We start from the raw sequence: 12,409 nt of genomic DNA, 5'->3' as shown, positions 1-12,409 counted from the left end.
GCCTCTTTAGGAATTTTTCACATTTTTTTTTTGCACATTATATGGTAAAATGAATGGTGTCATGCAGGACCATGAGTGGTCCTGCATTAGCCCTCATAGGACCGTGCTGACGGGAAATATCCCGGTCACCTTCCCTCTGCACCGCCCGCTCTGTATATTTCCCGGTGACCTCCTCGTGCTGCACCGCACGTGCTTCTTTGTTGTTTTCCCCTCCAGCCAATAGCTGACCGCTTCCTCACTGGCCGCCTGGCTCTGATTGGTGGAGCCTGCCTGACGTCATCACCATAAAGCACAAGTTGCTGAGTACAGCGGACTCCATATTGGAATTGGGAAACTATACAGTTACTAAAAAGAATCATTAAGGGCTTTTCTGCTTTTAATACATTAATTCTCCAGTTTCCGAGAGACAATACGGCTTGGACAATAAGGCGGGTGCAATTATCCCTTCAGTAGTGAATTTCGCCATGTTCCAGGGCGCCTGCCCTCATCCAATATGGCCGCATGTGAGCCTCCGAAATATGTCACTGTGCAGGTTTCTGTCTCCAGGGTAACGCTGCGCTCAGACGTCACTTCCCGTGTAATCGCGTCTCTCGTGGTGCTCCGCGTGTCGCGTGTAGAGTCCCCGGTGTTGCCCGGTAGAAGGGGGGCGGGCGGGCTGCACAGGCCTGCCCCCAGCATCACGGCCACCGGAGTCACGGCCGCAGACATGGCGGAGCCGGCCGGGGTGTCCAGCAGACACGAGAAGAGTCTGGGGCTCCTCACCAGCAAGTTCGTGTCACTCCTGCAGGAAGCGAAGGACGGAGTGCTGGACCTGAAGGTGGTGAGTGAGCGGCACCGGGACAGAGGCCCCCCGCGGAGAGCGCCGCACTATCTGCACCGGAAGCGCCCGCGCACACAGGGCTCGTTCACACCGTGCGTCTCTGCAGCGGCTTCTTATACCGGAAGCTGTTATTGTATGAGTGCAGGGCACATGGCTCACACGTGATGGGATTTTTTTTTTATGCATAAGCTGAATGGATAAGAAAAACAGTAAAAACGCTGAGAACGGCACTCCGGTTTTAAAACCACAATGTAGCAGGAAGAAAAAGGGGGAAAACTGCCGTGTGAACGAGGTTGTAAAATTCAGCTTTTTTTTTTTTTCCTTGTTCCACATGAAAAACATGAACAAGCCGTAGGCCGAGGATCTGTGGCATCTCCCGATCCTAGCGTGCTGTGTGTGCATGGTTTCCCCTCCAGGCTGTGTTTGGCGCTGGCTGACCCTCTCCAGCAAACTGCGTGGGTGTGTGTGGCATCAACCGACCCTCTCCGGCGGGCTATGTGGCTGGGTGTGTGTGGCATCAACCGACCCTCTCCGGCGGGCTATGTGGCTGGGTGTGTGTGGCATCAACCGACCCTCTCCGGTGGGCTGTATGGCTGGGTGTGTGTGGCGCTGGCCAACCCTCTCCGGCGGGCTGTGTGGCTGGGTGTGTGTGGCGCTGGCCGGCCCTCTCCGGCGGGCTGTGTGGCTGGGTGTGTGTGGCGCTGGCCGGCCCTCTCCGGCGGGCTGTGTGGCTGGGTGTGTGTGGCGCTGGCCGGCCCTCTCCGGCGGGCTGTGTGGCTGGGTGTGTGTGGTGCTGGCCGGCCCTCTCCGGCGGGCTGTGTGGCTGGGTGTGTGTGGCGCTGGCCGGCCCTCTCCGGTGGGCTGTGTGGCTGGGTGTGTGTGGCGGTGGCCGGCCCTCTCCGGCGGGCTGTGTGGCTGGGTGTGTGTGGTGCTGGCCGGCCCTCTCCGGCGGGCTGTGTGGCTGGGTGTGTGTGGCGCTGGCCGGCCCTCTCCGGCGGGCTGTGTGGCTGGGTGTGTGTGGCGCTGGCCGGCCCTCTCCGGCGGGCTGTGTGGCTGGGTGTGTGTGGCGCTGGCCGGCTCCCTCCGGTGAGCTGTGTGGCTGGGTGTGTGTGGCGCTGACAGACCCTGTATCCCCCGCAGTAGCATTGGTGAATCCAGTGGTGTCTGCTATGGGTCTGATGGGCGCCAGTGTTGTATCAGTTATGTACTCCTTTAGATGCTATGGTCAGAGATTGACAGCAGCCTCTAAACGGTTAGCAGCGATCAGAGCACAGCTGTTATATGCAGACGCCAGCTATGCAATATTAATGGCATCTACCAGGAGTGGAGAGAGCGCAGCTCCTGAGCCACTGCTGCACACACCACCGCAGCATTTACACTCATGAAGGAAAAAAAGATACGCAAAAATAATCCTATACTTGCTGGTTTTGTGCCTCATTGCTCTGTGGCCCCAGTGATTTCTGCCAGGACTATACGTGCTGCCCCCCGATCTTCTTCTCTCACCAGGGTGGTCTTTGCTGGAAGCCTAATGGATGTTTGATTTCAGGTCAATGGGACAGTGGCTAATATTCAACAAAAAAAACATCTGTGTCCGTCCTTGAGCTTCTGTAATGCATTATTGAATTTAGACGTTGCTTTTACGCGTTTAATTCTTTTACAGAAAATGTAAAGGGGAAATGCATCCAACCCCCGCACCTAGAGCGTGAAGAGAGCCCCGCGCGGTTCCATCAGTCACATGAGGAGTGATAGCTGCGCTCGCTGACTGTCGCTCCATTTACACAGTGACCTGTTTGGCCGCGCTCGCACTTCCCTGATTAGCCTAGACTTATGTGGACATTTCACCAGTAAATTGCCTGTGATTCGCCACTGGGCACCAATCAGATTTGACAAATAGTTTAATCAAAGCCGCGATCGATCGCCATTATTGGTCAGTCTGGTGCGATGGGATCAGTCTGAGGTCATACTTTTGGTGCTTCCATCATAGTGAAACCACATAGTAGATATGACTAGCACCGGACTGACTTTTTTTTTTTTTCTTACGTTCCGTAGCAATACTTTAGTAATTAGTGTAACTGAGTGTGCAAATTGCCTCCTCGGAGAGGAAGAGGGCTTGATCTCTGGAGACACACATTGGAAGTAGCAATCTTTAAAGTCAATATTGACCCTTTAACAAGCTGTGCCAAAGGGTCGATGTTGACTTTTAGGATTGGTACTTCGAATAGGCGTCACTATAGTTCAAGTTTTCTTCTTCTCTCAAGAGTCAATTTACATATTTGATTTCCCAGAGGAGCATTGCATGTCTTAGGCTATGTGCGCACAGTGCGTTTTTCGCGGCGTTTTTGCACGTTTTTCGGGTGCATTTTTGGCCTCAAAACTGCATGACTTTGCTTCCCCAGCAAAGTCTGAGTTTTCATTTTTGCTGTCCGCACACAACTTTTTTTTTAAGCTGCGTTTTTGAGCTTAAAGGGAACCCGTCATCAGAAATTTAGCTACAGTTAGGTCCAGAAATATTTGGACAGTGACACAATTTTCGCGAGTTGGGCTCTGCATGCCACCACATTGGATTTGAAATGAAACCTCTACAACAGAATTCAAGTGCAGATTGTAACGTTTAATTTGAAGGTTTGAACAAAAATATCTGATAGAAATTGTAGGAATTGTGCACATTTCTTTACAAACACTCCACATTTTAGGAGGTCAAAAGTAATTGGACAAATAAACCAAACCCAAACAAAATATTTTTATTTTCAATATTTTGTTGCGAATCCTTTGGAGGCAATCACTGCCTTAAGTCTGGAACCCATGGACATCACCAAACGCTGGGTTTCCTCCTTCTTAATGCTTTGCCAGGCCTTTACAGCCGCAGCCTTCAGGTCTTGCTTGTTTGTGGGTCTTTCCGTCTTAAGTCTGGATTTGAGCAAGTGAAATGCATGCTCAATTGGGTTAAGATCTGGTGATTGACTTGGCCATTGCAGAATGTTCCACTTTTTTGCACTCATGAACTCCTGGGTAGCTTTGGCTGTATGCTTGGGGTCATTGTCCATCTGTACTATGAAGCGCCGTCCGATCAACTTTGCGGCATTTGGCTGAATCTGGGCTGAAAGTATATCCCGGTACACTTCAGAATTCATCCGGCTACTCTTGTCTGCTGTTATGTCATCAATAAACACAAGTGACCCAGTGCCATTGAAAGCCATGCATGCCCATGCCATCACGTCGCCTCCACCATGTTTTACAGAGGATGTGGTGTGCCTTGGATCATGTGCCGTTCCCTTTCTTCTCCAAACTTTTTTCTTCCCATCATTCTGGTACAGGTTGATCTTTGTCTCATCTGTCCATAGAATACTTTTCCAGAACTGAGCTGGCTTCATGAGGTGTTTTTCAGCAAATTTAACTCTGGCCTGTCTATTTTTGGAATTGATGAATGGTTTGCACCTAGATGTGAACCCTGTGTATTTACTTTCATGGAGTCTTCTCTTTACTGTTGACTTAGAGACAGATACACCTACTTCACTGAGAGTGTTCTGGACTTCAGTTGATGTTGTGAATGGGTTCTTCTTCACCAAAGAAAGTATGCGGCGATCATCCCCCACTGTTGTCATCCGTGGACGCCCAGGTCTTTTTGAGTTCCCAAGCTCACCAGTCAATTCCTTTTTTCTCAGAATGTACCCGACTGTTGATTTTGCTACTCCAAGCATGTCTGCTATCTCTCTGATGGATTTTTTCTTTTTTTTTCAGCCTCAGGATGTTCTGCTTCACCTCAATTGAGTTCCTTAGACAGCATGTTGTCTGGTCACAGCAACAGCTTCCAAATGCAAAACCACACACCTGTAATCAACCCCAGACCTTTTAACTACTTCATTGATTACAGGTTAACGAGGGAGACGCCTTCAGAGTTAATTGCAACCCTTAGAGTCCCTTGTCCAATTACTTTTGGTCCCTTGAAAAAGAGGAGGCTATGCATTACAGAGCTATGATTCCTAAACCCTTTCTCCGATTTGGATGTGAAAACTCTCATATTGCAGCTGGGAGTGTGCACTTTCAGCCCATATTATATATATAATTGTATTTCTGAACATGTTTTTGTAAACAGCTAAAATAACAAAACTTGTGTCACTGTCCAAATATTTCTGGACCTAACTGTATAAACCTAAAAGTTTCCCCCTCTGCAGCTCCTGGGCTGCATTCTAGCAAGGTTCCTCTAGTTTTTCTGGCCCCTTTTATACCAAAATAAACACTTTATAAAGTTGTACCTTTTTATATGTAAATTTCGTCAATCATCCATGGGGGCGGGCTGCCTGGTGTCCGTTACTGTCCTCCTGCCGATTTACGCCGCCCCCGAATGCTGAATTTCAAACCTCAGGACGCCGCCTCTGGGCGCCCGGGGTCTCGCGCATGCGCTGTGCGACTGTAGCGGGACTGCACTGCGTGCACATGTGACCGCTGGTGACGTTTTGCGCAGGCACGAGGTTATGGGAGGTGCTGTGAGTGTCATCAGCAAGAGCCGCCCATAACCTCATGACCGCACTTTCTCCTCTTCCTCTCAGATGCTCGCCGCGTCTCCCCGTTAGCTATGGTGTCCTGCTCCGTCCGCTCCTCCCATCTATTTCCTGCTGCAGGGCAAGATGGGAAGGAGGTGACGTCCGATCATCTGGCCAGCGAGCGCTTGCGCAGAACGCTGGAGGAAGAGGGGAAAGTGCGGTCACGAGGTTATGGGCGGCTCTTGCTGATGACACACACAGCACCGCCCATAACTTCGTGCCTGCGCAAAACGTCACCAGCGGTCACATGTGCACACAGTGCACAGTACCGCTACAGTTGCACAGCGCATGCGCGTGAAATTCAGCGTTCGGGGGCGGCGTAAATCGGCAGGACGACAGTAACGGACACCAGGCAGCCCGCCCCCATGGATGATTTACGAAATTTACATACGAAAAGGTACAACTTTATAAAGTGTTTATTTTGGTATAAAAGGGGCCAGAAAAACTAGAGGAACCTTGCTAGAATGCAGCCCAGGAGCTGCAGAGGGGGAAACTTTTAGATTTATAGCTAAATTTCTGATGACAGGTTCCCTTTAAAAAAAAAAAAAAAAATGGACATGTCAATTCTTTCCTGCGTTTTTCTGCGTTTTCCCCCCATGCAATGCATTGGAAAAACGCAGAGATCAAAAATGCACCAAATCGCGGTAAAAACGCATGCTTTTTTGCCGCCTTTTTTTTTTTTTGCTGCGGGTGCGTTTTTAGCGGCCAAAAACGCAGCATCAAAAAAACGCAGCGTGTGCACATAGCCCTATAAGTCTTCTCCCACTGGCATGTCAGCCATGTGACCCTCCACAAGGAGAAATGTTACCTCTTGGATGAAAATGACTGGAACGTTTTGGTAAATGAGAGAAAGATACATATCTTTTGTTAGTGGTGTGAGGCTGTCTTATCAGTCCTCATGCCTTTTAGCTAAGAACAAGTGTAATATATTTAAAAAAAAAAAACAACAAAAAAAAAGGTCTGTTTTGGACTGGGCCACTAATAGATTGCTACATTATGCACGTGGGCACAGTGCGCTGGGTAGTACTCCAGGTGGCTCCTATTAGAGATTAGTAGTTCAGCTCTTTTTGGTAATCTTAGCTTTACTCACCAAAAAGAGCCGAATGTTTTGGATCCTCATTAAATATTCACACATTTAAGAAAACGTTAACGAGGCCAAAACCCGCCCACTTTACAGCCAGCCAATTACATTATGGGATTTTATGCCCAGTGAGAGCTATTAAGAGAACTTAGTATCTCACTGAAGTGCCAGCGCCCGTCACCCACAGCGCGGAGCCGGCTCTTTTGTCTTGGATCGAGTGATATATCACTAGCTCATAATGTAATCGGGTAAACCCTTGACCCTCCAGGACCAATACCATTATACTGGGTATGCTTTACAGCCCGAGGTGCACAGGACCCTGGGGTGCCCTCATTCACTGGGCCTGTGACATCCATATAGCATTTCATTATTTCATTCTTTTTACACGCTTAGTCTGGGCCTTATGGCAATGATGGGGGAATTTTTAAATTCCCAGTGAATGCCAGTAATATACGAGGGGCTGCTGATAACTCTTTGGCTTTACCCAAAAAGAAACAAGATAGGATGATGAAACTTTGCATTTATTCCACGTACTCTCCACTGATGTCAACACACTTCTTACAGATATCAGTTGTGCCTCAAACATGGCATCCATAGCAGCCGTGGCATCAGAAGTGGTGTGAAATTTGGTAGCTTTGAGGTGTTTCTTCACATTTGGAAACAGATGATAGTCGGAGGGAGCTAGAGCTGGTGAATAAGGTGGGTGGTCAACTAGCTGGAAGTCCAGCTCTGCCAGTTTTGCTGCGGTCGCTTGTGCAGTGTGAGCGGAGGTGTTGTCTTGCAAGAACAATATTTCCTTGGATAGCTTGCTGCACCTTTTGGCCTTTAGAGTTGCCTTCAATTGGTCTAAAATTCAATGTAATACCTTGCATTGATTGTGGAACCCTTTTGAAGGTAGTCCACTAGCAGCAGGCCCTCCTTATCCTAGAACACAGAGGCCATCACCTTAGTGGCTGAGTTTTGCAGCCTGAACTCCTTTGGACGAGGAGAACCACTTTGCCTCGACTCTTTTGACTGCTCCTTGTTTTCAGGGTCATACAAATAAATCCAGGTCTCATCCATAGTGACCAGTCGATCCAGGAAGTTTTGTATCAGTCTGGAAACGCTGACAAATGGACTGGGAAGTTTTCAGTCGCATACTTCTCTGATCTGTGGTCAAACATTTGGGGACCCACTTTGCAGAAGCTTCCTCATTCCCAAATGTTCATGGATAATGACACAGACATGTTCATGTGAAATCCCCATGATGTCTGCTATTCCTTTAGCTGAAATTCGTGGATTCTCCAGTATGAGGCTGTGCACAGCATTGACGATCTCCAGAACAACAACCACTCTCAGTTGTGCAGGACGTTCCTCATCATTGGTGCTACAGTGGCCCGTTTTAAATTTGGCAACCCAGTTCTTAACTGTGGAATATGAAGGGCATTGATCCTCCAATGTCTGCGACATATCACCATGAATATCCTTCATGGACTTTCCTTGCAGAAACAAGAATTTTATCACTCCTCTGCTCTCAGTTGCTGTGAATATCTCATTAGACTCCGCCATTTTGTTTTCCCGCGTGCGTATAACACTGTTGCCATAAGCAACAAACACAATTTTGAAAACAAATATTAGACACATAAGGCTTCATGTGATGTAAAGTTTGTTACCATAGAAACAAAAAAAAATCACAAAGCCAAAGACTTATCAGCAGCTCCTCATATACTGTGGAAGTCTTCACTTTAATTCTTTTTCACTGTGACCTATCACTTTTTGCACCTCTGCCCTTGCACTTGTCGGATGTGGTTAACTTACGGGTTCCTCCCTTAACAAGTCTGGGGGAAGAATATGTGGCCATCAGGTTTCCCTCCCTCTTGACTCCTTAGGCTATGTGCCCACAAGGAAAATATCCTGCAGATATATCCGCAGGAGCTCCCAGAAAACCGCAGCACAACTTTGTCTGTTTTGACGCTGCGGATGTATTGCGGAATGTCCTGCGGATATATGCTGCGGTCATTCTGCATTGAGGATACAGTACCATGGCTTCGGCACTGCATCCTCAATGCAGAACAAGTGCTGGAGTGATTGGGAGTTCATACTTTCCTCCATCACACAGCACTTCACTTTTCGTCCGTGTCTGTCTGCACTCTGCAGGAGAAGGTGGGTGGGCCTGCTCTGGCTGTCACATGACCGGAGCTCGTGCAGGCCCGCCCACCTCTTGCTGCCCGCTCCTGGCTCCACTGCTCCAGAATAAGTGACTCCGGTGTCTTCTATCAATTGACATGCTGCAGATTTTTCCGCAGGGAAATCTGCATAATTTCTGCTGCGGAAAAAAACGCAGCATGGGCACAGCACTTCCAAAATGCCATAGAAATGGCTGGGGACTCGCTGTACTGCGGATTTTTGAGAAATCCGCTGAATTTCCCCCAAAAAATCGCGGCAAATTCCGTAAATTGTCCGCAGCGTGGGCACATAGCCTTACACTCCTCTCTCACGAGGCAAGTCAATGGCTTCTAGTTCTTGCTAGGATGGAAGCTCAGGCAGATGCTGGGAGCGAGATTGGGTTTTCCTTGGCTCCAGCTTGGGCAGGCTACTTGTCCTTGACTCTCTCTCTGGCCTTCGGGAACGGGTTTGGGGGGGGGGGGGGCTTCTTCTGTTGGAGAGGGTATTGAGAGACCAGCATCCTAGTACACTTTTTTTGTGGCTGTTGGTCACTTATTTTTTTAGCACACTCAAGTTCAGAGCACGATCTTGGGGTTCAAAAGAAAGAAAAGAAAAGAAAACCCCACAGCCCTCATCTGGCTACACAAACAGAATAGTATAGTTATGGATTACGGGATGTTACAATGGCAAAAATTATGTACCCTTTAGAGGTGTATTCAGACAGTGCAGTGACAATGGTTCTGCAGTGATATTCATGTAGGATGTAACTCTAGGACACCACGCTGCGGCTCAGTGTAATGATGGGGATGCAGCTTCTACATGGCATTCAGAGGTGCCTTAAATCCGTACAAACCACCCGGATGCGCGTCTGGTTCTTCTTCGCCGCGCGTCCGGTTCTTCCCTAGATTTTATTTGCTGACGTTATCCAGTCTGTGCTATCCGTGGTGCTCACATTTTTGTCTGGGGATCGGTAACTCCGGGGTGCAGCGGGATTATAGGCTCAGTTACAAGTAAGGCTACTTTCACACTTGCGTTGTGCGGCATCCGTTGCATTGCATTGTGTGACGGATGTAACGGATGTGTTGCATATAGTGGCACAACTGATGCGACGGATCCTGCAAAACAACGGAATCTGTTGTAGCTTTTTTTTCAGCGATTTACACAACTTATGTAAAGATGGATCTGTCACAGGAATCCGTTAAATGACGGATTTCGACGGATTCCACCACCATAGGCTTCCATTCTAAAAACGACGGATGCCGACGGAATCCAGCACATTGCGTTTTTGACGCTCTGGGAAGCGCAGAAAAACGCTACATGCTGCGTTCTTTCCGCCCGGCAGATGCAACGCAGCGTCAGCTGGCGGATACAACGCAAGGCCATCCGTCGCAATGCATCGTCAATACAAGTCTATGGGAAATAGCGCACATCCGTTAACGGATTGCGCTGTTTCCCAAAGCGGCGGATTGCAACGGCTGCCAAACAGTGTGAAAGTACCCAAACGATGCTCCAGCATTATCAGCTTTCAGAGGATATGAAAGTTTACTAAAACACGTCAGGAGCGCTGACAGCTCCTCTTAAAGGGGTTGTCTTCTCTGGACATTCGCTGTTTTTATTGACACTCGGTGACTTCTCTCTTTCAGGCGGCTGACACTCTGGCTGTGAGGCAAAAGCGCAGAATATACGATATCACAAATGTCTTAGAAGGAATTGGTTTGATAGAGAAGAAATCAAAGAACAGCATCCAGTGGAAGTAAGTAACCTCTGATCTGGAAATGCAGAGATGGACAAAAAGGCGGGGTCACAGGTGATAAGAACAAAACAGTCTGATTAACCCTTTAACGACCACTGATACGCATTTTAACAGCTGTCATTCAGGTGCTTTATTCTTCCTCACTGCTTTTTAACAGCACTGAGAAATAAGTGAAAAGTGCCCCCCTCAGTGAAATTCCCACAGGTGACAACTGTATATTACAGGTGACAACTGCGGGCATGGGCCCCAACCGGTTTTGGAATCAATCGGGGTCCATTACCGTTTTAAATATCGCTGCCAATTACAACAGCAGTATGTAAGAGGTAAAAAGTGGGTTAAAATATGCCCTTTGGCTGGATCGGTCCCCCGCTATCATAATCGTGGGTACCAATCTTTGCCATAGTACCCGAAGGTTGTCTGGTGACACCAGGGCAAGGTGTCCTATTAGATCTGGCTACGATCAGGGTCTATCAGGCACGGTCAGTGAGACACAGACAGGTTTTCGTGCTGCTGTACAATAGTACTGCAATTAATGAGACTAGCGATCATAGAGAAAACTATTCATGTCCCACAGTACAACTAAGCGAAAAAGTAAAAAAAAAAAAAAGACACTGCACATACACTACGAAAAGCTGTTTCGCCACTGAAAACACCACTTTTGTGTTAAAACAAAAATAAAGAAACATACACTTAATTGGTATCACCACATCCTGAGCGACCTAATCTATAAATATATTGTGTTATTTATTCAGGACGATGAACACGTTTTTTTTAAAAAAAAATACATTTTCTAAAAAAAATTTTTTTTTTTTTTTTTTTCACTATATTGACACAAAGTGAATAGAAAAAAAATAAAAACATTACAGCTCTCAGGATATGGCAATGAAAAAACAAATTTTTGTAAAATATAGGTTTTAGTGTGTAAAAGTAGCAAAGCATAAAAAATATACTGCAAATAAACGGCAATTCAGGCAAAACCCTGTTGGAACCGCTCATTATAATGAGGCAGATGGAGACACGTTGGACTCCGCCTGTTCCGTTCCGGTGTTGTCCCATCGTTTTAGGTCTTTTGTTAGCGCACAAGTATGGACGACCACAGCTCTGTGCACACAAAAAAAGATGGATACCAGTGAAACAGATGCCAAACGGATTCCAAAGTGTCTTCATCTGCCTAATGGTTTCGTCTGAATCATATTTTGGAGGGATTTACTCTGAAACCCTGACATAAGTGCTCAGCGGAGAACACAAGAATTAATCCCAGCCTTATACTGAACGCAATCAAAAAATGTTCTGTATCCCAAAAAATTACCAATGAAATCCTTTTCTTATCCCGCACAAGCCAAGCCCCCCGCTCAGGTTCGTCTTTTGTCACTGAAAATATCAGAGGGGCCCACGTTACTGGTAGCACAAAGGCTCTGGAAAAGCGATATGGCTTACACCCCCCCAAATAAAATTTCAGTGATGCCTGTGCATCCAAATGCCCAATCCTTCTGAGACCCCCTGTGCCTAAACCGCAGTAAGCGGCCACGTGTGTGGCATCATTTGTAATGGGGAGAACACACTTAATCTACTGGGTGCATGTCTCCTGAAGCTGGGCATAATGTATGAAGGTGCTACAATGTATGGGGGCACAATGTATGTGCACTAAACTGGCATATTGCAATGCTCCACATAAAAAGGTATTGCATGTATGTTACTAAATACTCACTGCAGCCATAGATTGAGAAGTGAAATTTCTACAATTGGGTCACTTTTGGCGGTTTTTCCTCTGTTCTGGCACCTTAGTGCCCCTGCAAACGTCATCCACAAACTATTTTGGGAAAATCTGTGCTCTAACAGACGAATAGCGCTCGTTCCTGCGCAGCCCTACCGTGTAGCAACATAGTAGTTACCAACGACATACCTCGTTTGGGAGAGTTACGCAGTAATTTGTGGAGTCCAGTTTCACATTTTATCCCATGTGACAAATTTTCTGCTAAACAAAAATTGCAATTTTACCACTAAAATGTTATATTTCCACGTCTGAATGTTATAAAATTCTGTGAGCACATGTGGGTTCAAAATACTCA

General features: G+C 47.3%; 1 protein-coding gene across 1 annotated transcript in view; it reads left to right on the top strand.

Moving 5' to 3' along the window:
* The first annotated feature begins 570 nt into the window (after positions 1-570).
* E2F5 (E2F transcription factor 5) overlaps positions 571-12,409 on the top strand; it is a 70,117-nt gene continuing 58,278 nt past the window's right edge. Inside the window, exons 1-2 of the mRNA XM_075353125.1 lie at positions 571-820; positions 10,231-10,340. Coding sequence (XP_075209240.1) covers positions 707-820; positions 10,231-10,340 — 224 coding nt within the window. The 5' untranslated portion in view covers positions 571-706. The remainder of the gene's footprint in view (positions 821-10,230; positions 10,341-12,409) is intronic.

The sequence above is a fragment of the Anomaloglossus baeobatrachus genome, chromosome 6, assembly GCF_048569485.1.
Source record: "Anomaloglossus baeobatrachus isolate aAnoBae1 chromosome 6, aAnoBae1.hap1, whole genome shotgun sequence".
In the NCBI taxonomy this organism is placed as follows: Eukaryota; Metazoa; Chordata; class Amphibia; order Anura; family Aromobatidae; genus Anomaloglossus; species Anomaloglossus baeobatrachus.
This window is presented reverse-complemented; position numbering and strand designations above follow the sequence as displayed.